Genomic DNA, 23,098 nt, shown 5'->3' with positions numbered 1-23,098 from the left:
TGAATGAGTTATCAGCCCTACTAATGTTGCTTTACAGAATTATGTAAGCGCAGCTCCAATAGATTCCTTGCCCCAAGCGGCAAGGTTTGATCCTAAGCTTGATTGACAATTGTTATTTTAAAAGTGTGCTTGTACACGAGCCATAACTACAGGAAGCTCAAAATCCAGACTGAGCTCAGAATAAATTTGTCAACGATCAAGGCAGCCTGTCCTCATTGGCTTCTTTATCAGTGAGGTACTGATACTGCTCCAGATTTTAGTCTAAACATTAAAGAAGATGGTCAAGGTGCTGAATGTTACTCCCTCCTTAAAGCAGCCCTTAAAAGATCAGACTAAAACCTGGAATGGATTTGCTTCCCCACTAAAACAGAAGCCACCCGCTGCCTGCTCATGGCAATGAAAATAAATTCAAAAAGCTAAGAGAAAGGAAGAGAATCTGTTCTATTTGCATAATTTGGGTACTGCACGCAGATTATTTGGGACTCATTGGGTCCTTTGGCTTCTGGAGCTGGGAAATTGAGGACCAAAAGAGATTCATCAAAAGGTGAATTGGCCTAGCAGCCAATCGTCCCTATCATTACCTTGCAGACACCTGCCTTCTAACACAACAGGCCTTACCTGGCTGCCTTTTCTCCAGCTGTTGCTCTAACGTCTCCTTCTTTTATCAGTCAGTTGGGGATTTAAGTATATCACAGTGACATCTCCCACTATTAGGTACAAGTGTGATGGATGACTGAAGCAGCACCTGCAAACAAGGCTTCTCGCATGTTGTCAATGCCAATCACACTTACCATCTGTCTTCTGTTTATCTAGCGCAGGCCTGACAGCCCTCTCTCATATTGTTTCATTTTCTTATCACCGAAGAACCCTAATGTTTTCTCAATAGATGCAGAGAAAGGTATTGGAATGAAGCAATTGAACGGAGAGATTATACCCCAAACCTCCTGATTCCAAAATTGTGACTCATATCTTTTTAAAACCAATCACCAGCACATCCCCTAAAACCCTTTAGTTGTTATAAGGCGAAGGCTAGTTAAACCAATTTCTGCTGAGTTCCATTTTTCTACTTTAATGAAAACTTTATTGCAAAGGTGCACTCTTTTCGCACCCCCCACCCCACCAAGTTTTTCTTCCCCTCTGAGTGTCTCTCTTTTATTAAAAAGGGGGAAATTATACAGGACCGCGAGAAAGGGTCATTTAGGAAATGTAATCACAAAAACAAATACCAGGTTCATTCAATTTTACAGATTTTGCTGGGGCTGTACGGAAGGATTCCGTCTGCTTATCGATGGAGTGTTTGTTCCTCTCTCGTTTGGAACTTGGAAAGAGATTTTCATCACTTGCCCTTTTTCACTGCAAAAGAAGAACTTGAGAAGTAAAAGCACTTTCCCTTTTTTTCTCAGAAGCAACCTTTCAGACAACTTTAGGACAATTCACACTCTTTTATGAAGTAAAAAATGATCATAGAATCACAGAATCCTAGAGTTGGAAGAGACCTCGTGGGCAATCCAGTCCAACCCCATTCTGTCAAGATGCATGAAAATGGCATCCAAAGCACCCCTGACAAGTCAGCCATCCAGCCTGTTTAAAAGCCTCCAAAGAAGGAGCCTCTACCACACTCTGAGGCAAAGGGTTCCACTGAGGCACAGCTCTCTCACATAGTTAGGAAGTTCTTCCTAATGTTCTGGTGGAATCTCATTTCCTGTCGTTTGAAGCCATTGTTCCTTGCCCTAGTCTTTAGGGCAGCAGAAAACAAGCCTGCTCCCTCCTCCCTATGACTTCCCCTCACATCTTTGTACATGGCCCTCATCCTGTCTACTCTCCGCCTTCTCTTCTGCAGACTAAACATGCTCAGCTCTTTAAGCCGCTCCTCATCGGGCTTGCTCTCCAGGTCCTTGATCATTTGAGTCGCCCTCCTCTGGACACATTCCAGCTTAAAGTCAACCTCTCCCTTCAATTGCGGTGCCCAGAATTGGACACAGTGCGATTCTACAGGTGGTCTGACCAAGGCAGAGTAGAGGGCTAACATGACTTCTCTGGATCTAGACAATATATTCCTCTATTTATGCAGGCTAAAATCCAATTGGCATCACATTGTTAGCTCCAATATCTTCTTCACACGTACTGCTGTCGAGCCAGGCATCGTCCCCCATTCTGTATCTTGGTATTTCAATTTTTCTGCGTAAGTAAAGTATCTTGCATTTGTCCCTATTGAACTTCTTTTTGTTAGTTTGGCCAATCATCTCTCTAATCTGTTAAGATCATTTTGATATTATTATATATTGTGAGTTGCCTGGAGAGCACTTCACCCTGAAAAGATAAACTCTATATAAAAGAAGAAAATATAAAAACCCTATAGAAGTCTGAGACACATTTTTGTGTGGAAATCATCTGGGAATTCAGCATCTACTTTTAGACGCTTACATTCTATCCCCTTGTTGCCAATAGTCTTTGTTCAAGCACTTGCATTCCAGGGGCAATTCAATACGTCAAGCAGAGGGATAGTTTTTCCTATTATTCAGAATGCAAGGTAGTCTTCCAAACATATTCAGTTAAATAGGGACAGCAATTAAACTTTGGGTGAAGGAGTGATCTGTCAAAACTCCTTGGCTACTGTCCCCCAGTTTCCAAATTCCTCCTCTAAGATTTTTACTGACTGACTGGCAAGTACTTGGTAATTATTTCACTGAATAGCATTCCTTCACAGAATCTCTGAGTTCACAACACTGGAAAAGTAATTGGGGAGCCTTTTTCTTCTTTTGCTACAAACAGTAGTTGGAGAGACAGTCCTCAGTGCTCAATGTAGAGACTTTAGAGGAAAGTGGGAACTGTGCCGCCTTTCAAATGTCACTGAACACCAACTCCCAGCAGCCATTGCCAGCATGGACAATACTAATGAATGCTTCTAGTTGAAGAACATTTGGCGCAAATACATTTTTATTTTGTTTTCAAAACAATTTTTAACACAAATGAACAGTAAAAGAGGGGAAAAAGAAGAGGGTGAAAGGAAGCAAGAAAAGGTGTAGTATGTAAGTTACAGAGCCATGTTAGTTAAACAGTTCTACGTATGAATCCATTGTATCGTCGAAGACATGGGGGTGGGGGGCATCATTAGACATATTTTTTAGTATAGGGAAAAGGTAAGTACACTTGAAAGGCCACACATTTCCTATTCCTGTTTTGAAAAAAAAAATGTATGGCTGCATAACTTTAGAATTTGAGCCTATGAAGAGATGCACGCAGGCTTGGACCAGGTGAACAGAAGCCGTCCCTGGGTGTTCAGGAATGACAAGTATTGTAAATGAGAGAGACAAGTGCCCCTCACTTTTCAACCCATTAATATGTCAAAAACACCAAATATTAACCCTATTTGGGAAACTGTCAAATTCCCGATCCACCCCCAACTTCTGCCAAGTTTTTTATTCTTCAAAGCATGCTGAAGCCTCACTTTTGTTTCTCTGTAGGGGGTAATTTCCTGCAGTCGCGGCACTCTCTGGTCAAGACTCTGCTTAAATGCAGGTCAAGACTCTATGTCACAGTGCCACTTCTGGATTTCCTCTGCTGAGCAATCTCAATTTGAAGGCCCCATGATACCGACCCATGTGCAATGAGGAGCTGGAGAGTAGGGAACAAATGCAGGGTCTGATTGTGCTTCTCCGTATTTATTTTTCCCTGACCTTGGACTGGCTACAACTTATAACTCCGTTTTACTTCTTTTTGGTCTTGTTTATCTGGATGACAGTTTTGCTGAACCATTCCTCTTGCTTCACTGTTCCTCTTGCTAGATATTTTATGACTGACCTGAACTGAATTAACCACTTGCCGGTTCTTACTCTCCACCTATTGTAGTCTGGCAAGCATCGGAGGATTTTTCTGAATGTTCAGAGGATGAGGGGAATGATGGGTTTCAAATTGAAGAGTCTGTGAGTGATCAGAGGGAATTGCAGGCAGATGAGGCTGGTGTTTTGGATTATTCAGCTCATTCCCAGGCAACATGGGAAAGTGAAAGTACCATTTCCCTGGAGAGATGGCCTTGGGCTGATGGGGAGGTTTCAAGGGAACTTAGATTTGACTTGAGAATGCAGGGTCGGCAAACAATATTTTCCCAGAGGCTCAGAGATAAGACTGAGAGGAGATCCAGGTGTGTGACACATGATGTCATGGGTGGCTTGGAGGACTTAAATTAGTGGGTTGGTTTCAGGTCTTTCAGAAAAGACAACGTTGCTATAGGATATTGTTCTCCTGTCTCTTTTCTCAAGTTCTTGGTCCAAGTATTCTCAAGTTTCCTGTTCATGTTTATGCCTTTGTTTCTTTAGAGAGACTACCTTTGAAAAGATCCTGCATTCATGTTCATGAATCTATGTTTGGAGTACTGCTGTGGATTATGTTTTCCTTGGCTTTATTGTTCCTTGTCATTTTTTATTATTACTGCTATTTTGTATTTTCTATTCTACTGACCCTTTTTTCCTTTTTATCTACTTTCTTTAATAAACATTTTAGATTGAATTACTGGACTCTGGGGTGGTGCTGGGTGAAAGGATTGCTAGAGTGCAACACCACCACATGGTTCCTGGGTCACTTGGGACTGGTACATAGGACATTTATTGCCACAAAGGAGACAGACAAGTTTCTATATTGGCAGGTGTAACTTTCAGTCTTCAACTTCTCTTTGACTAAGGCCCCTTCCACAAAGCTGTACAAAATCCACATTGAATGGGATTATATGGCAGTGTGGACTCAGATAAACCTGTTCAAAGCAGATATTGTGGATTATATGTCTTGATATTCTGGGTTATATGGCTGTGTGGAAAGGTCTAAGGTCAATTAACAGGAGATTTGAACTATAAGGTTTATAGAACAAAAAAAATGCCTTGTGTTGTTAGTGCCATCACTAGGGATGTTGTCACCCAGTGGTGTCATCTCCATGATCTCATTCTGTACCAGACCACACAGAATCCTTAGTAATGATTTTTGTATCAATTTAATAATAAATCTGAATTCCCATTTATCATTGAATGCAATGACAAAACCAGCAGCTATAAAAACCCACCAGCAATGGAAACAACAGTGTGTGTTTGCAATTCAGACAAAACTACTTGTCTGAAGGGGCCACGGTTAACATGGCAGTTTACACCGCCAGCTACAAAAGATCTTGCTGACCGGAAGGTTGGCAGTTCATGTCGGGGTGAGCTCCTGCCATAAGCCCTAGCTTTTGCTTGCCTAGCAGTTCAAAAACAGTAATGTGAGTAGATAAATAGGTACCACTTTGGCAGAGAGGTAAAAGGCGCCCCTGAGGACAGGCTGGCAATTCAATCAGGAAGACATCCAGGCTCCTCGGCATGGAAAAATGGAACAGCACTTCTCCATGACCGAGTTGAGCAAAGTCTCCAGATGCCAGAGATGAAAAAGAGAGGGAAGCTTTGCCTCTGTTTATATACTGTCTGTTTTTGTTGTCAACTGTATAACAACATTGAATGTTTGCCATATATGTACTTGTAATCCACTCTGAGTCCCCTCGAGGAGATAGAACAGAATATAAATAAAGTATATTGTTGTTGTTGTTGTTATTCAAAATGTCATTGTAAATGGGAAATAATGACAACTCTGACCAGAGTGCACATTAGAAAGGTAAACTCCTCTGATGAGGTCACCTAGTACAGTCCAAACTCCCACATCCCTCTAGTGTTGTTGTTGTTTTTATTGATATGTCCTGCAACAAAGCAAGAAAACTGGATATATAATAATGATGTAAAGAAGACTTGCAATTGTTTTCAAAGCAATAGTCAAGGGGCTCTGTGTCTAACAGCAACCAGACGCAGAGCCTTCACAGCAGTGGCACCATCACTCTGGAATACTCTGCCACCTGAAGTCCGTGCCTTGCAGGATTTATCAGCTTTCCGCAGGGCATGTAAGACATATCTATTTCGACAGGCCTTTGATCTCTGATTGTTTTTAAATTGTTTTAAATTGTTTTAAAATTGTGTTCGATTTTAGCCTGTTCTTGTAAGCCGCTCCGAGCCCCAGGGGAGTGGCGGCATATAAGTTCAAATAATAAATAAAATAAAAAATGCCACAATATTTAGCAAATTTCAGGACTTTAAGCAAAATTTTGATTGACACAAAAAGCAAGGTTTTTTTGTAACACATCACCCAGTGTTTTGTGGATATACAATTTTCATAGAAAAGGTCTCAAAATGTGAAAAAAAAAACAGCAAAGAAGGCACACTGGTCTATCACCCAATGTGATAAAAGCATGACATTTTTCATTCTGGAATGGGAGAATTAAAGGAACAAAAATGGACTTTCCCAGTGTTTACATTTTAGTCTGAAGAAGGAGACTATGAAGATGATAAATGGCCTTTGATATCTAGAGGCAAAATTCAAAGAAGGGCTTCTCAGTTCAACCAGTCCAGCAGCCCTGCCACAACCCTTAATTCTGCTTGCTTTCACATTCCCCTGCTTTTTTGATCAAGGGATGCAAACGACATTGGTATTTTCAAATATATATATACATGTTTTTAATCAAGAGGAAATGTGGTAGATGTACACAATCAAATTCTACGTAAGTATGTGAAAATAAGTGAAATTATCTACGTTAGGTGGCACAGTGGGTTAAACCACTGAGCTGCGGAACTTGCTAATCGAAAGTTTGCAGGTTCGAATCCGGGCAGTGAGGTGAACTCCCGCTGTTAGCCCCAGCTTCTGCCAACCTAGCAGTTTGAAAACATGGAAATGTGAGTAGATCAACAGGTACCGCTCTGGCAGGAAGGAAACAGTGTTCCATGCCGTCATGCTTGCCACATGACCTTGGAGGTGTCTACAGACAATGCCGGCTCTTTGGCTAAAAAATGGAGATGAGCACCAACCCCCAGAGTCAGACATGACTGCACTTAATGTCAGGGAATTTTTTTTTACCTTTACCTACTATCTATGTTAGGATAAAAATATATGAAAAAATATGGATACATTGAAAATTTGAATTGTTCAAGTCTCTGAAGCATGCTAGCTCCATCTTCTACATGGCATCCTTTCAGATATTTAAAGACAGCTATCATATCACATCTCGATCTTTTCTTCTCCAATCTAAAAATACCAGTTCCCTATGCCATTCTTCTTAGGGCTTGGTTTTCAGAACCTTTATCATCTTGGTTGCCCTCCTTTGGACACATCCTTCTTCATCTTGCCTTGACACTGAGAAATCATGACCGGTGAGCCGGGGCATCTGGGAGCCTCCGTGTCTGTGGGGTTTAATGCACATTTTAAAATAGCTAACCAAAGCACTGAGCTTCTTTAAAGTTCAAGCTAAAATACAAAGCAGATTCCTCACCTCACTGACAAGGAAACCATCAGCCAGCACAAAACATAAGGATTCACAAGTAAGTCAAGAGATCCAGGAAAAGAGTTTGGTGAAAGAACACATTCTGAAATGAAAAGGAAAGAGCACCATGGCTATCTCAGAGAGGTTTCTAGAGGAGAAGAAAACACCTATTCCCTTAGGAAGGGGATTCAACAAAGCATGGAAGAGAAAGCTACCAATGGTCACATCAGGGGTGTCAAACTCATTTTCATAGTTACCATCAAAGGGCCATTGAATTCATGGATGGAAAATCCATGGATACAGAGGGCCAAATATATTTTTATATAGTGGTTGGTGCTCTTTCATTTCTACCCAATTTGGGTCCCCAGATGATCGTGAATGACAACTCCCATCACTTCTGATTATCTGCCATGCGGACTGGGGATAATGGGAATGGCAACCCAACACCACTTGTGGCGCTGAAGTTGAGGAGCAGTCAAAGGGCATTTTAGAGTCAGACATCCTATCCATGAGCCTTGTATCTAAATTCAAGTCCCTCTCTCCTGACTAAACAGAACAAACTGGTCATGATGCCTACTGATAAGAAATACAGGAGTTGTAGTCTAGCGTAACATGATATGGTGGGCTGGATTCGGCCCACAGCCATTGAGTTTGACACACATGAACTACATGTTATGACAGCTGTATGCCATCAGAAGCAGCATGGGGAACCAAGGAGTCCAGAAGAAGACATTACCACCATCATGTCCTATTCCTGGGCTTCCCATGGTCACTTAGTTGACCACTGCAGAAACTAGGATGTGGGACTAGCTGCTGTGATGTGTTCCTGAAGGATCTACTTAGGATCTTTAAGAAGTACTTTCCCAAACTTTGGTAAAGTTACTTTGTGGGATTCTAATGGTAACCAGGACATGTGGTTTGAAAGCCATTTGTCAAGCTGTACCTCACTCCTCTGGCTAAAACAGTGTTTCTCAACCTTCCTAATGCCGCAACCACTTAATACAGTTCCTCATGTTGTGGTGACCCCCAACCATAAAAGTATTTTTGTTGCTACTTCATAACTGTAATTTTGCTACTGTTATGAATCATAATGTAAATATCTGATATGCAAGATGTATTTTCATTCACTGGACCAAATTTGGCATAAATACCTGATACGCCCAAATCGAAATACTGGTTGGGTTGGTGGGGGGATGATTTTGTCATTTGGGAGTTGTAGTTGCTGGGATTTATAGTTCACCTACAAAGAGAATTCTGAACTCCATCAACGATGGAATTGAAACAAACTTGGTACACAGAATTCCCATGACCATCAGAAAATACTGGAAGGGTTTGGTGGGAATTGACCTTGAGTCCAGAGAGCACTGTGGACTCAAACAATGATGGATCTGGACCAAACTTGGCATGGATACTCAATATCCCCAAATGTGAACACTGGTGGAGTTTGGGGAAAATAGACCTTGACATTTGGGAGTTTTAGTTGCTGGGATTTATAATTCACCTACAATCAAAGAGACTTCTGAACCCCACCAACGATGGAATTGGGCCAAACTTCCCACACAGAATACCCATGAACAACAGAAAATACAGTGTTCTGACAACCCCTCATGACCCTCCCAATGGTCCCGACCCCCCAGGTTGAGAAACACTGGTCTAAGGACATCTTCTTGGAATAAAAAGTGAGGAGTTGCCATTCAGTGGGACACAGTGTCTGTTCCATTCTCTGGTACATAAAACTTTTTCTCTAAGCTGGGATTGGAGAGCAGAAATAAAGCTGAATTCTTCTAACAATTCATAAGAATTTGGGAGGCGGAAAGGTTGGATCAACTCTATACTGGGGAAACTCATGATCTTCACAAAAATGGGTTCACCCTTTCTCTGTATGACTGAATAATGTGTGTCTGTTGAAAGGCAGCAGGCCTCTGCATCTAGTCCAATGATTCAAGGCCAAAAGCTGTTGGCAAAAAGGCTTTCACCGTTGCTTTTGCTCCATTGGGCTGGAAATCCAGACTTGAACAGATGGAATGCATAGGCTGCACAGGTCAGAAGGTGACTGGCAACATCCTGGCAAAGCAAACACAGAGTAGAAAGGGAGCGAGAGAAAGCGGAGGGGGCTCAACTGTGCTTTTGATGATATACTCACCTATGACAGTTTGATGGGCAGGAGATGGCCCAGTTCCTGCATATATTAATTGTGACCAATATCTTAAGAGAGTTTGTCCCCTTTCATCTGGGTCATCAAGAGAGAGGGTGGAATTTGGTTTCCTTCCAGTTTTGCAAACAAATAACCAAAATTCAAAAAGTTCTTCATACACAGGATAGAAAGAACTTCGTTTTTAAGCAGAACATGGAAGACAAGGGCACTAGCAGATTTGCTAGTTCATGATTTCCCTTTAATCAGAATTCTTTGAAGTTTACGCTAGAATTACTATTTATTCAGCCATACTCACACTAAATAAGTATTTCAATCCTTTTGAAAGAGATTTTCTTTTCTTTTTTAAGCACACTTGCATGGCACAAAATTTCCAAAAATGTTCTTTAAAAAAATCACTTATGAGAACTTTGGCCCATTATGAAAATTCCATTTGTGTCAATGTGCATACTCTAATATGCCAATGATAACATAATCTGTACGCATTCAGAAGACCTACAAGCCACTCTAATCACCTTTGCAGAAGCATATGAGAAGCTCCGCCTCTCACTGAACATAGAGAAAAGTGCTCTTCCAGCAGTCACCTGTCAATCCCTCTGCAATGCCAGGAATACAGCTTAATGGTGTAACATTAGAAATTGTTGACCATTTCCGCTACCTTGGCAACCACCTCTCCACAAAAGTCAACATTGACACTGAAATACAAGACCGTTGTGCTCTGCAAGTGCAGCATTTTTCTGAATGAAGCAGACAGTGTTTGAGAACCGGAAATCCATAGACCAAGGTGCTTGTTTATAAAGCTGTTGCCCTCCCAACCCTGTTATATGCCTGCAAAACTTGGACTGTCTACAGACGTTACACTCCACTCCTGAAACGATTCCATCAGTGTTGCCTCTGAAAAAACCTGCAAATCTCTTGGGAAGACAGGTAGATAAATGCTAGCATGCTAGAAGAAGCAAAGACCACCAGCACTGAAACAATGGTCCTCCGCCATCAACTCCACTGCTGGTATGCTTTTAATTGTATTTATATGTTGGTGGCATCGAATTGTGCTGAGTATAAACCACCTTGAGTCGCCTTCAGGCTGAGAAAGATGGTATATAAATAAGATAAGTAAATAAATAAATAAATAAATAAATAAATAAATAAAGCTAACCATATAAACTGTGGCATAGACACTGAGAACTGGGAAGCCCTGGCCCTTGAGTGCTCTAGCTGGAGATCAGCTGTGAACAGAAGGGCTGTGGAATTTGAAGAGGCACAAATGGAGGGTGAAAGGGAGAAACGTGCCAAGAGGAAGGCATGCCAAGCCAACTCTGACCGGGACCACCTTCCACCTGGAAACCGATGTCCTCACTATGGAAGAACATGTGGACCAAGAATAGGGCTCCACAGTCACCTATGTACCTACCACCAAGACACTACACATCATACTCGGACAATGAGGGATAGCCTAAGTGAGCAAGTAAGTATAAGTAAGTAAGTAAGACTGAGCTTGTGAAAAGTTACTCTTTTGGCAGTCCGAAGGATTCTGGGTATTCAAATAGGAATCTTTTCAGCTCCACATTAGCATTCATTAGAGCAGGGCTTCTTGAAACGGTGCATCACAACCCCAAATGAGGTCCCCTTAGCTCAACATTGGGGTCCAAACAAAGTTTTCTGAATGTTATTTAGTGGATATTTTAGACACTGGCACAAATCCGTTGTGCAGGATTTACAGTTGACTCTGCAGAAGATGCTTCATAAAAAGGAAAATCAGCCTGTTTAGCAAGCCTTCCAAAAGTTGACTTGTTCTCAGTAAATGTTTGATTTCTATACTTACTAGTATTTTATATACTTACATACCCCAGGTTATATAAAAATGTCTGGCCAAAAGGGGTCCCGAATGGAAATGTTTAAGAAGCCCTGAACTAGAGGTAAGCTCTTTACCATATTTACAAATTGAACCTGGCAGAATTGGGTACCATTCCCTGCATGCATAAACTGTGCCTTGGAATGAATATTGATACATCCCTGTTGTGACCTTCACCGTGGCCCAACTTTTCCGGATTCTGAAATCTTGGGTGAACGCTAGAATTTACTTCAAGAGAGCGAGTGGAATTTTTCCCCCAACGGAGCCTCTGATAACAAAAAGGCTTACTAGTCCCCTGCTTTCACACACCAAAGAGACAACACTTATCATGCTTGACAAAGCCTCCCTTCTCAGTCCCACAAAGCAAACGTGTGGAGAAACTGCAAATCCTCGCCCACGCCTTGGGAGTGAATGAAGCTTTATGAAGATGGGTTTCAAATAGCTCTTTTTTGCAGCAGTGTGGTGGAAGAAAGGCACTTCAAACATATGGTTTTTGCATACCTGAAGAAGGCTGCCTAAAACAGTGCTTTGGAAACTTTGGGGAACTGATAAAAAAGTGTTTTATTTATGAATTAAAACAGTTTCAAGATGATGGCACTCCCCTGACAGTGTGGATCTGCTACGCCCCCTCATTCTCTGCTTCTCAGATGCTCCGCAAAGTCTTTCCATTGCAGGCAGGTTGGGGAGCGGAATGCAGCTCCTCATTTGGCTACGACCGGGATTTATGTGTTTATTGTTGCCTGTTTTAAGGCAAGCTCTGTGTAAAGTGAAGATGGTTGGAGATTTGTTTCCTTTTCTCCCCTTTTGTGTGTGTGTTTTTGGCATTCCCGAGAAGTTGAATTGATTTTTGCATTGCGTATTAATGTGTGTTTTGGCAATGCAATGTCTGAAAGCTCACACCTACCTTAGCTCCTCGAAAATCATCCAATCTCCAAAAGCCTTGACAGAGGGAGGAGGTAAAAATATTCCCATAATTTTGGCCAAGACAGGCCATCTTGGCATAGTGAAAAAGCCTGTTGAGGATTCCCTATTCCTTGTAAATGATCTCTCCTTGGTCAGCAAACAAGGCCAAGGCTTGTGGTTGCTGCTGTTTTGCAAAAAATGGTTCTGCAAAACCAGTGCATTTTCATAAGGGTGGCACAGATGGCAAAAGGCTAACAACCCCAAATGATATTGTTTAGATTACTCCAGACATCAAGGAAATAATGTGTTGTCAAAGGCTTTCATGGCCGGAATCACTGGGTTGCTGTGAGTTTTCCAGGATGTCTGGCCATGTTCCAGAAGCATTATCTCTTGACATTTCACCCACATCCTCAGAGGTTGTGAGGGCTGTTTGAAACTAGATAAATGGGATACACACACACACATTCACATAAACCTGTGGAATAAGGTCTGTTGGAGGCAAGTTTGAATGTCTCCCAACAAATGGAGGCACTGTCTGTTGGAGGCAAGTGTGAATGTTGCAATTGGCCACCTTGATTAGCATTGAATAGCCTTGCAGCTTCAAAGCCCGGCTGCTTCCTGCCTGAGGAGATCCTTTGTTGGGAGGTGTTCACTGGCCCTGATTCTTTCCTGTCTGGAATTCCCATGTTTTCTGAGTTTTCTTATTTTTTTACTGTCCTGATTTTAGAGATTTTTAATATTGGTAGCCAGATTTTGTTCATTTCTATGAATTCCTCCTTTCTGTTGAAATTCTCAACATGCTTGTGGATTCTCTGCATAGTCTGACATGGTGGTTGTTAGAGTAGTCCAGCATTTCTGTGTTGTCAAATAATATGTTGTATCCAGGTTGGTTCATCAGGTGCTCTGCTATGGCTGACTTCTCTGGTTGGTTTAGTCTACAGTGCCTTTCACGTTCCTTGAGATTAAACACAGAAATGCTGGACCATTCTAACAACCACCATGTCAGACTGCACAGAAAAATCATCAAAATCCACAGGCAGTCAGGTCTTGAAGCTGCAAGGCTATTCAGTACTAGTCAAGGTGGCCAATGGCAACCTTCACACTTGCCTACAACAGACAAGAGTTCTTTCTCCCATCCTGGACATTATTCCACAGATATATAAACCTCACCTAGTTTTCAGCAGACTTCACAACCTCTGAGGATGCCTGCTATAGATGTGGGCAAAATGTCAGGAGAGAATACTTCTGGAACATGGCCAGACTGCCCAGAATACTCACAGCAACCCGGGGAAGAATGATTACATGTTTCAGTTTTGCACATATTACAAAATGCACAAAATCTAATCTCAAAAGTGGACACAATCTCTTTGAGACAAAGAAAAGAATCTTGAAGTCTGGTGGCAAGAACTTTTTTTCCTTTTTCAGCATTGTTCAGGACCTGCGTATCTTTGCGATCGCATCTTCCCCTATGAACCAACCTAAGATCATCCGGGGAGGCCCTTCTATCGCTTCCACTTCCATCTCAAGTGTGTTTAGTGGGGACAAGGGAGAGGGCCTTCTTGGTGGTGGCTCCCCGGCTCTGGAACTCTCTTCCTAGGGAGATCAGACTGGCACCTACCCTGTCCACCTTCCGCAAGAACCTAAAGACATGGATGTTCCGTTGTGCCTTTGATTAGGCAATTCCAAAGAACTGGCCCAATAATATTGAAGTTCCGGCACTTTAGCATGGCCCTCCACTCTACAATCCTGACATTTTAATGCCCAAGGATATTACTCTCCCATCCCTGCCTACTGAATTTTGCACTTTCCCTTAGCTCTATCTAGAAATTTTGCACAAACTCAGAGCCTTACAAACTCACTACTTTTTTTGCTCTGCACTGAACTGTTTTTGTGATGTTATGTTTTATTGTGATATGTTTCTATTTGGTTTTGTTTTGATTTGATTTTATTATATTATGTTTTTAGCTATGTGCTCTCTGGGCTTGATCCTTTGTAAGCCGCTCCGAGTCCCTTCAGGGATATGGAGGCAGGGTATAAAAATAAAATTATTATTATTTTATTACTAGCCATCCCCTGCCACGGGTTGCTGCGGCGCAGCCTGTGTATATGCGTTTTGTGTGTGTATGTATGTGTATATATTTGTGTATATGTGGTTTTGCACATGCATTGTAATGTTTTGGGTTTGTTTGTTTTTTTGCTTTTTAAGTCTCTTCCACTGTGTCTTTATGAGTAATGGTCACTCGTTGGCCTGATAGGTGTATTGTGTCCAAACGTGGTGTCAATTCATCCAGTGGTTTTTGAGTTATGTTAATCCCACAAACGAACATTACATTTTTATTTATATAGATGATGATGATGATGATGATGATGATTATATTGCTCATTTGAGAACAAATGATGTCAGGAATAAAATAAATGCAAGTAAGGCATTGGCCACCAGAGCTTGCTCTTTTGGAAGAAGAAAGGGCACAATAGATTCATGCAACAATCATGGCCTTGGATTTCAAATTACAGAGACGGAACGGGGACAAATGAATAGTTTCTCCTTCCTCATTCTCTATGAAACCCTTTTTTCATGCTATGTAAAATGCCCAAATTGGAACCAAACATGGGATTCTCCTGTATAAAGAAAGCATACTCAAACCCTGAAGTTTGCAATTGCAAGTATTAAATAATTAGAAGCTGCTGCATGCCAACTATCAAGTCATATCACATCATCATATGTTGTTGTATTTCACTGTCTGAGGATGGATCTACACTGCCATATAACCCAGTTTAAGATGGCAGAATAACAACATTAAAATAAATTATAGGAGTCTACACTGCCGTGCAATCCAGTTCAATGCAGTTAATCTGCATTGTGAAACAGCATTGTATGGCAGTGTAGATTCAGCCTGAAATACTAACACGTCTGTCAAGCAAATACTGTCCCACACAAAGCAGCAAAATCAAGGAGAAATACTGAAACTAAGAACTGTCACTGTGGCCAAACATCAACTCTGCTAAAACATTCAACCCAAAAATGGAGCATAAAACAGATTTTAACATCCACAGAGGAGAATCCGACAGAGCATACTCCTCTGAGTCTTAAGCCTGTTGCCTTACCTCAGTGTGAACTGGTCCACTGTTGCGTTTGGAGCAATAGATACCACAAAGGTCAAGACATCTCCTTGCTTGACAGTCTTTGGTATATACTGGATAGCAATATTACTATCCAGCCGCATTTCGCTCAAGGAAGGGCTGCCTCGTGACTGGTAAAGAAAAACACTACCAATTCTCTGCAAAGGGGGCCCTGATTCATCGATCTCATTGCGTCCAGGTCTGATCCCATTGTCCTTCTTTGGATCCTCCTTTGCACAATCCCCTTTCTCATCCCCTTGTTGGATAGCATAGTAAAGTTCCACCGGACTCCCTTCTGACTGATTCAGGAGTTTCTTACGGCCTGTGACCACTGTCGGTGGGTTAAACCAGCTGGGAAGAAGTCCCAACTCAGCCACACACAGGCCGAGAGCCCCTTTCAGTCGACAGCTGCCTCGGACTTCCCTTGTCTCTCGAAAAGCAAAGACCCTTAAGCATGGCAGCTTTTCAGTTACACTGTAATCATCCCAGTCCCTCCCGACAATATAGAAGAGTATTTGGACTTTGGGTCTACTTGGATAGATTTTGTTGTTCATGATGTACGCCTTCAGCTTCCAGTTAAAAGAGAACTTGGGAGCAGTGGATCCAAATGAATTTGAAGGGGACAAAAGATCCTGGGGAACCACTTGTTCAATGGAAAAGGGTCCATACGTTGCCTTCACTACAGGAGGCCGCTTTGATTTATAGATGAGGAAGGATTCCACTCGGGACTGTAGACTAGAGTTCCTCATGATATCCTGGTTGGCTTCTTTAAGAAAAAAGGAGACGTCTGCATTATGGATGTGATAACTCACAGGCAAGTATGTCGGCAGCAAGGAGAATTTCTGGATGCTTTCTAGGATCCCCCGGCTCTCTGTAACTGAGAAAAGGAAAAGAGAGTTTATAAGTATGAAAGCTTATACCCATATCTCTACATTCACATTTATCAGGGATACAAAGAGAATTAGTCATTTTATGTCAGCAACCTATAACACTGTAAATCATTGCATTCTCCTGAGAAAAACTTATAATATCACAAAGGACTACCACCTCACCTGCCTCATAAGAAATTTGCTACAAAACAGGAGCTTTTTTGTTGAATTCCAGGACCAGAGGAGAAGACGGTGAAAACAGAAGAACAGCCTGCCTCAGGGGAGCATGCTCGCTCCATCAATGTTTAATGTTTACACAAATGATGAGCCACTGCCAGAAGGGACAGAGAGTTACATCTATGCTGACGATCGTGCCATCACCACCCAAGCAGGGAGCTTTGAAATGGTTGAACAGAGGCTCTCTGAAGCTTTAGGTGCTTTTATTGTCTATTACAGAGAAAACATGCTGATTTCTAATCCATCTAAAACAGAGACTGGAGAATTGCAGCACATCAAGATATTTGGGAGTTACCCTGGACCGTGCTCTGACTTATAAAAAGCACTGCTTGAATATCAAGCAAAAAGTCGGTGCTAGAAATAACATCATAGAAAAGCTGACTGGCGCAACCTGGGGATCACAACACAACACAGTGAAGACATCTGCCCACGCGCTTTGCTACCCTGCTGCTAAATACGTATGCCCAGTGTGGAACACATCTCACCATGTTAAAACAGTGGATCTTAATGAGACATGCTGATTTATCACTGGATGCCCCACATCACTGGAGATATCATACTGTTTAGCCAGTATGGCACCACCTGACATCTACTGGAAAGTAGCAGCCAACAATGAAAAGACCAAGGTAGTAACATCTCCGACCCATCCCCTGTTTGGATATCAGCCAGCACACCAATGCCTTAAATCAAGAAATAGTTTTCTAAGATTTACAGAGATACTCGCAGGAACACCTCAGCAAGCGAGAGTCCAAAAGTGGGAGCTAAAACCCGGAACCTCAAGCCATGGCTGATACCGAATGAGAGACTCCCTCCTGGGCACACAGAAAACTGGGCAACTTGGAAGGCGCTGAACAGACTGTGCTCTGGCACCAAGAGATGCAGAAGTAACCTTAAGAAATGAGGCCACAAAGTGAAGTCCATGACATGCAAGTGTGGAGAAGAGCAAACCACAGACCACCTATTACAATGCAGTCTGAGCCCTGCCACATGCACAATGGAGGACCTTCTTATAGCACCACTAAAGGTAATCCAAGTGGCCAGCTACTGGTCAAAGGACATTTAGTGTAATGCCAAGTTTTAAAACTTTGTGTTTTTAAATACATTACAACTGTACACTCAGTTCACTTCTGACACGATAAATAAATAAATAAATAAATAAATAAATGGTCATTTTTCTCATGTGTTTTGCCCATCAGGACAGCCTGTCAAAAAAGAGGCAACTGCCATGTGATCTTCTACCCAGTGTGCAATGGCATATAAAGGAGACCTTCTCCCCACATCAAAATCTCTACAAGAAGACTTACAAAAAAGCTAGTCTATTTCTCCCAATAAGCAAAGTGTATAAATGCATAGGGCAAATGCCAAAGGACAGGGTCATTGATTAAAAGGTGTAAATGGTCCATCTGACACTTTTATGTAACAAGGCAGCCACAACAGTTGTCCTCATTTGTACAACCCATGCCATTATTTAAAAAAAATATGTACCAAAATTCTCACCATCTCATCAAGCAGACATGTGCTTCTCATCTGAACAGAAAAGCATCTCAAGGTCTGAGAATGACCTAGGAAGGAATCCCACTGGAGCATTGCAGCACATGAACATACTTGGGAATTGCCCTGGACCATTCTCTGACCTATAAGAAGCACTGCTTGACTATCAAGCAAAAAGTGGGTGCTAGGAACAACATTACGAAAGATGACTGGCACAACCTGAGGATCACAACCAGCCATAGTGAAGACATCTGCCCTTGTGCTTTGCTACTCTGCTGCTGAGTACGCATGCCCAGTGTGGAACGCATCTTGCCATGTTAAAACAGTGGATGTGGCTCTTAATGAGACATGCCATATTATCACAGGATGTCTACGCCCTACGCTGCTGGAGAAATTATACTGTTTAGCTGGTATTGCAACAACTGATCTCTGCAGGGAAGTAGCAGCCAGTAATGAAAGGACCAAGGCATTGGCATCTCCGGTCCATCCTCTGTTCAGATATCAGCCAGCAAGCCCAAGCCTTAAATCAAGAAAGAGCTTCCTAAGATCTACAGAGACACTCGCAGGAACACCTCAGCAAGCGAGACTCCAAAAGCAGTAGGCTAAAACCTAGAACCGCAATCCATGGCTGATACCAGATGAGAGACTCCCTCCTTGGGCACACTGAAGATTGGTTGACTTGGAAGGCACTGAACAGACCACGCTCTGGCACCATGAGATTCAGAGCCAACCTTAAGAAATGGGGCCACAAAGTGGAGTCCACGACATGCAAGTGTGGAGAAGAGCAAACCACAGACCACATACTACAATACAGTCTGAGCCCCACCATATGCACAATGGAAGATCTCCTTAGAGCAACACCAGAGGCACTCCAAATGGCCAGCTTCTAGTCAAGGGAAATTTAGTATAATGCCAAGTGTTTAACTTTCTTTGTGGTTTTTCTATGCATTACAACCATATTCTCAATTTGCTTCTGACAAAATAAATAAATCAAACAGAAGAAAATGACTTTTCATTTTTGAGCACAAGGAAAGATAAGCAAGGATTTACATCTTTAAGAGGTTTGACTTATTCAGCCATCTATTTACACAGCAGGGGACAACATAAGATTTGCCTGGTTTAGGTCAAAGGTCTTTCTAATCTAGCATCCTGCTTCCTACAGGTGCCAATCAAACGCTTCTATATCAAGCCCATAAGCAGTGTAAGAATGCCACTGGTCTTTCAGCTGATGCAACAAGGCTCTTCTTACATTCTTACCAGCTCTCTCTGGAACTAATGTGTTTTCATATTTTTTTTCACCTGTGTTGTTTTCTTTTTCTGTATGACTAGTTTAATCACTGCCAGCTTCTTAGCAACTTGTTTGACTCCAGTCCATAAAAGGATATGCTCCTAAGTGATTCTATCCAGCACCTGTCCCCTTCCCCATTCAAACCAAGGCTTTATCAGAATCACCTACCAAAAAGAACAGGATAATTCCCCTAACCATCAGGATTCATCAGCCTCCAGGGGTAGATAATAGGGCTGGGCAGTTTCGTTTCATTAATTCGTAATTCGTTAATAATTCGTTAATTTTTTCAATTACAAAACGATAACAAACCATTCTGGAGCAATTATTAAAAAAAACGAATTTTTAAATACGTTTTGTAAATGCTTCGTATTTCGTTATTGTATTCGTTTCGTTATTGTTTTGAGGTCGTTTTGTTATTATTTCCGCATGTCTGGGCCAGTTTTATGGTTTAATTGGTGAAAAAAAATTATAATATCACACCAACAGTCAACAACAGAGGGAGAGGGAAGCTTCAGAAGTTTTTGGAGGTTTTTTAGCGTATTTCACGGTCGCGTCCGCCATTAACAAATCGATTCGTTATTGTTTCGGAAATCGATTCGTTAATTTTTTACCATTTACGAAATTTCGTAAATATCAAACTTTTTAAAAGGAAAATTTTGTAATTATTTTAAATAACGAAACGCAAAACCCCCCAAAAAACGAATCGATTTTAGAAACAATTTTTTCCGTTGTTACCCAGGCCTAGTAGATAAAGGTAAAGGTTTTCCCCTGACTTTAAGTCCATTCATGTCTGACTCAGGGGGTTTGTGCTCATCTCCATTTCTAAGCCAAAGAGCCGGCGTTGTCTGTAGACACCTCCAAGGTCATGTGGCCAGCATGACTGCATGGAGTGCCGTTACCTTCCTGCTGGAGCAGTTCCTATTGATCTACTCACATTTGCATGTTTTCGAACTGCTAGGTTGAAAAAAGCTGGTACTAACAGTGGGAGCTCACCCCGCTCCCAGGTTTGAACTGGCAACCGTTCGGTCCGTAAGTTCAACAGCTCAGCGATTTTAACCCACTGCACCACCAGGGCCTCCAGGGGTAGACTATCTTAATCAGTGCCTTGGTGCGGTATTGAGTTGTCTCCAGTTAATCTGAAATTTACTCAGTAGTAATCTGTTCATGATAATGGAACTACTTAAAGCTCCTCCATCCCCATGTCACCATCATCTCATCCAATACCAAAAATGAGGTCCATTACATTTCCAGCAGCCTTGAGTGAAGTGAGAAACCTTTTGAAGCACACACATGACTGTCATGATGGACATAAAGTCCTGAGCTACTCCCAAAAGTTCAGTTTTAGCATGAATGCTGAAGCTCTCTGAGATGGCACGGCAAGCTAAAGGGACATCTCAACACTTCCTTTGTTGCAATGCTTGCCTTGTATTGGAGGGAACAATTACAACCCATTGATATTTAAATCTCAAAGCCTCGATCTATGAACTACAAGACATTGATGATTCTACACAAGTGGTCTGTGGTCTCACCATTACTACACCATTGCCTCGAAACCACGCAGCAACGAGAGTGACTGGTCTCGTAAAACCCTCTTATAATGCCAAGGTAATAGGGATGTTGGGAGGGGAGAGCCTGACTACACACAAAAGATTACTACTACCACATCCGCTCTAGATTATTAAAGATGGTTTTCTGTGGGCGAGCAGATGGCAACTACTAAATGGTATGTTCTGTATCAGAAACTAGGGTTGATGTGGTCTAGCCAATGCAGTTTTCTGAATCAGCACCCCAAATAACCAAACCTAATCTAAAGTTGGTGAAAAAACTTATTCGTAACCCTTTTGGTACTAATGTGGTCCCTGGTCAAAATGGTCCCTGGTCAAGTGATCCCTGGTCAAAAAAAGGTTGGGAACCACTGTTCTACAAAGCGACTACATTATCTCCTCAGGGTATTGCTGTAGATCATTGCTTCTTAAACTGTGGGTCCCAGCTCAATGTCGGGGTCCTAAACATTTGGCCACAGGAAAAGTTTTCTGAACGCCACCTAGTGGCTCTTTTAAACATTTACACAAATCTGTTGCACAGGGTTTACAATGGACTCTGCAGAAGATGCTTCAGCTGTACTTCATAAAAAGACAAATCTTCTGTTTTGCATTCCTTGCAAATGCTGATTTGTTATCACTAAATGTTTGCGTTCTAAAAACTATTTTATATACCTACATACCTGGGGACACATAAAATTTACTCGGCCTGAAAGGGGTTGCAAGTGGAAATGTTTAAGAAGCCCTGGTCTAGTCTCCAAAGAGCTGCCTTAATAGCTCCTTTAGGTTGGAACTAAAACCGAGAGCAGTTTTGCTGACCTACAAACATAGGAGGCACCAACCTCCATTATTTTTAGATCCTCTTTGCATCAGATCTGATTGCTTAGTTCTTCCATTTCCTATGGGGAAGTATGCAGAACTACTGTAAATTCAGGTGAAGGGGAAAGCTCCTCTATAGGAAAAGTAGTTCTTAATCTCTCACATCATTACCACTATCACTACTAGATTATGATTATGATAGGCGTAGATGAGTAAAGCATGATTCAATTGAATGTCAATTAAGAAAATAAATGGGCCTCTGTAATCAGAAATTCTGGTAATGCTGATCTGCAGAAATATGGAGGAAGGCACAGAAAGTGTCATAAGCCAGCTTTTAAAAGTTATTTTCAAAGTTACTGTCACCTCCTCACATTCTGTGGATGTTGTTGCCATCCCTTTGTACTCTGATAATGTTTGTGCTTGTTTAGGGATGTGAGATCCATTAAAATAATGGTTCAAAGGTCATTACAAAAATGGGGGTGTTGACATTTCATTTCTAAAGTGTTTCTAAAGTATAATTAGTGAAAAATTCATTACTGTAACGAGAGTAACAAAATTTCATTACTATTTCGTTACAGTAATTGCAATAAATTATTATAATTGGGAAACTTCAGGGGTTCCTTTCTCCCTCATTTTTAAAGCTATTGGGGTGAAACTTGCTACAATGGTAGAACACATTTACTACTGTTAGCCCACCAAATTTAAGAATGTTTCACTTGTTCACAGATTTTTGGAAAATTTTCAAAGTTTTTATAAACATTTTTTAAAAAACTACAAGAGCTATCTCCTTCAATAATCTGTACAATGACAGGAGATAAGAGGGGCCATTCCCACCAACTTTCAGAAATATTCATACTTCTGCTGATTTGACAAAAACGTTTTTTTAAAGCCCCAACAGCTATCTCAATGAATGTCTCTTATAATAACCAACAGAAACCAATATTAACCAATTTCACATTTTCATAGACTTCTAGAGTTGGAGGGGACCCCCAAGATGATCTAGTCCAACCCCCTTCTTCCAGGCAGAAGGGTACCAGCAAAACTCTACTGTGACAGATGGCCATCAGGTCTCTAAACTAATTAATATGCTTCCCTTATATTATGGGGGTCATGCATTTAGGGATTTCTTCCCAGCCTAGCACAGAGATTTACTTACTAGAAGTATCTGTCAGCATTCTTCTTTACAGATTCAGCCAGTCATTGGAACTCTGCTGGCTCTCTCTCTCCACTATCCTGATTAGTGCTTTCTGATGCTGATATAGTCTGGAAAATGTAGTTTAGGGCAGGGCCTTTTGAATTTTCTGGCATAGAGCACCTCCCTTCCCAAACTACATTTCTCAGAGTTCTGTGCTGTTCCCAACAAACACTGCTCCCTCTTTTCCCCCTTCCTAATGCCAAGACTCCATTAATTTAAAGAAAAGGCAAGGCACTATGGCAGCCTGTTTGGCTTTGCTTTGATTCCTTGTGCTGAAAAGGAAATGGACTTTGAGAGCCTTCCAAGATTTACA

General features: G+C 41.6%; 1 protein-coding gene across 1 annotated transcript in view; it reads right to left on the bottom strand.

The window, feature by feature from the left end:
* The window catches only part of TMEM132D (transmembrane protein 132D), a 444,061-nt gene that overhangs the window by 327,300 nt on the left and 93,663 nt on the right, over positions 1-23,098 (bottom strand). The window contains exon 2 of the mRNA XM_060785602.2: positions 15,331-16,222. Coding sequence (XP_060641585.2) covers positions 15,331-16,222 — 892 coding nt within the window. The remainder of the gene's footprint in view (positions 1-15,330; positions 16,223-23,098) is intronic.

Source organism: Anolis sagrei, chromosome X, assembly GCF_037176765.1.
Source record: "Anolis sagrei isolate rAnoSag1 chromosome X, rAnoSag1.mat, whole genome shotgun sequence".
NCBI classification, from domain to species: Eukaryota; Metazoa; Chordata; class Lepidosauria; order Squamata; family Dactyloidae; genus Anolis; species Anolis sagrei.
This window is presented reverse-complemented; position numbering and strand designations above follow the sequence as displayed.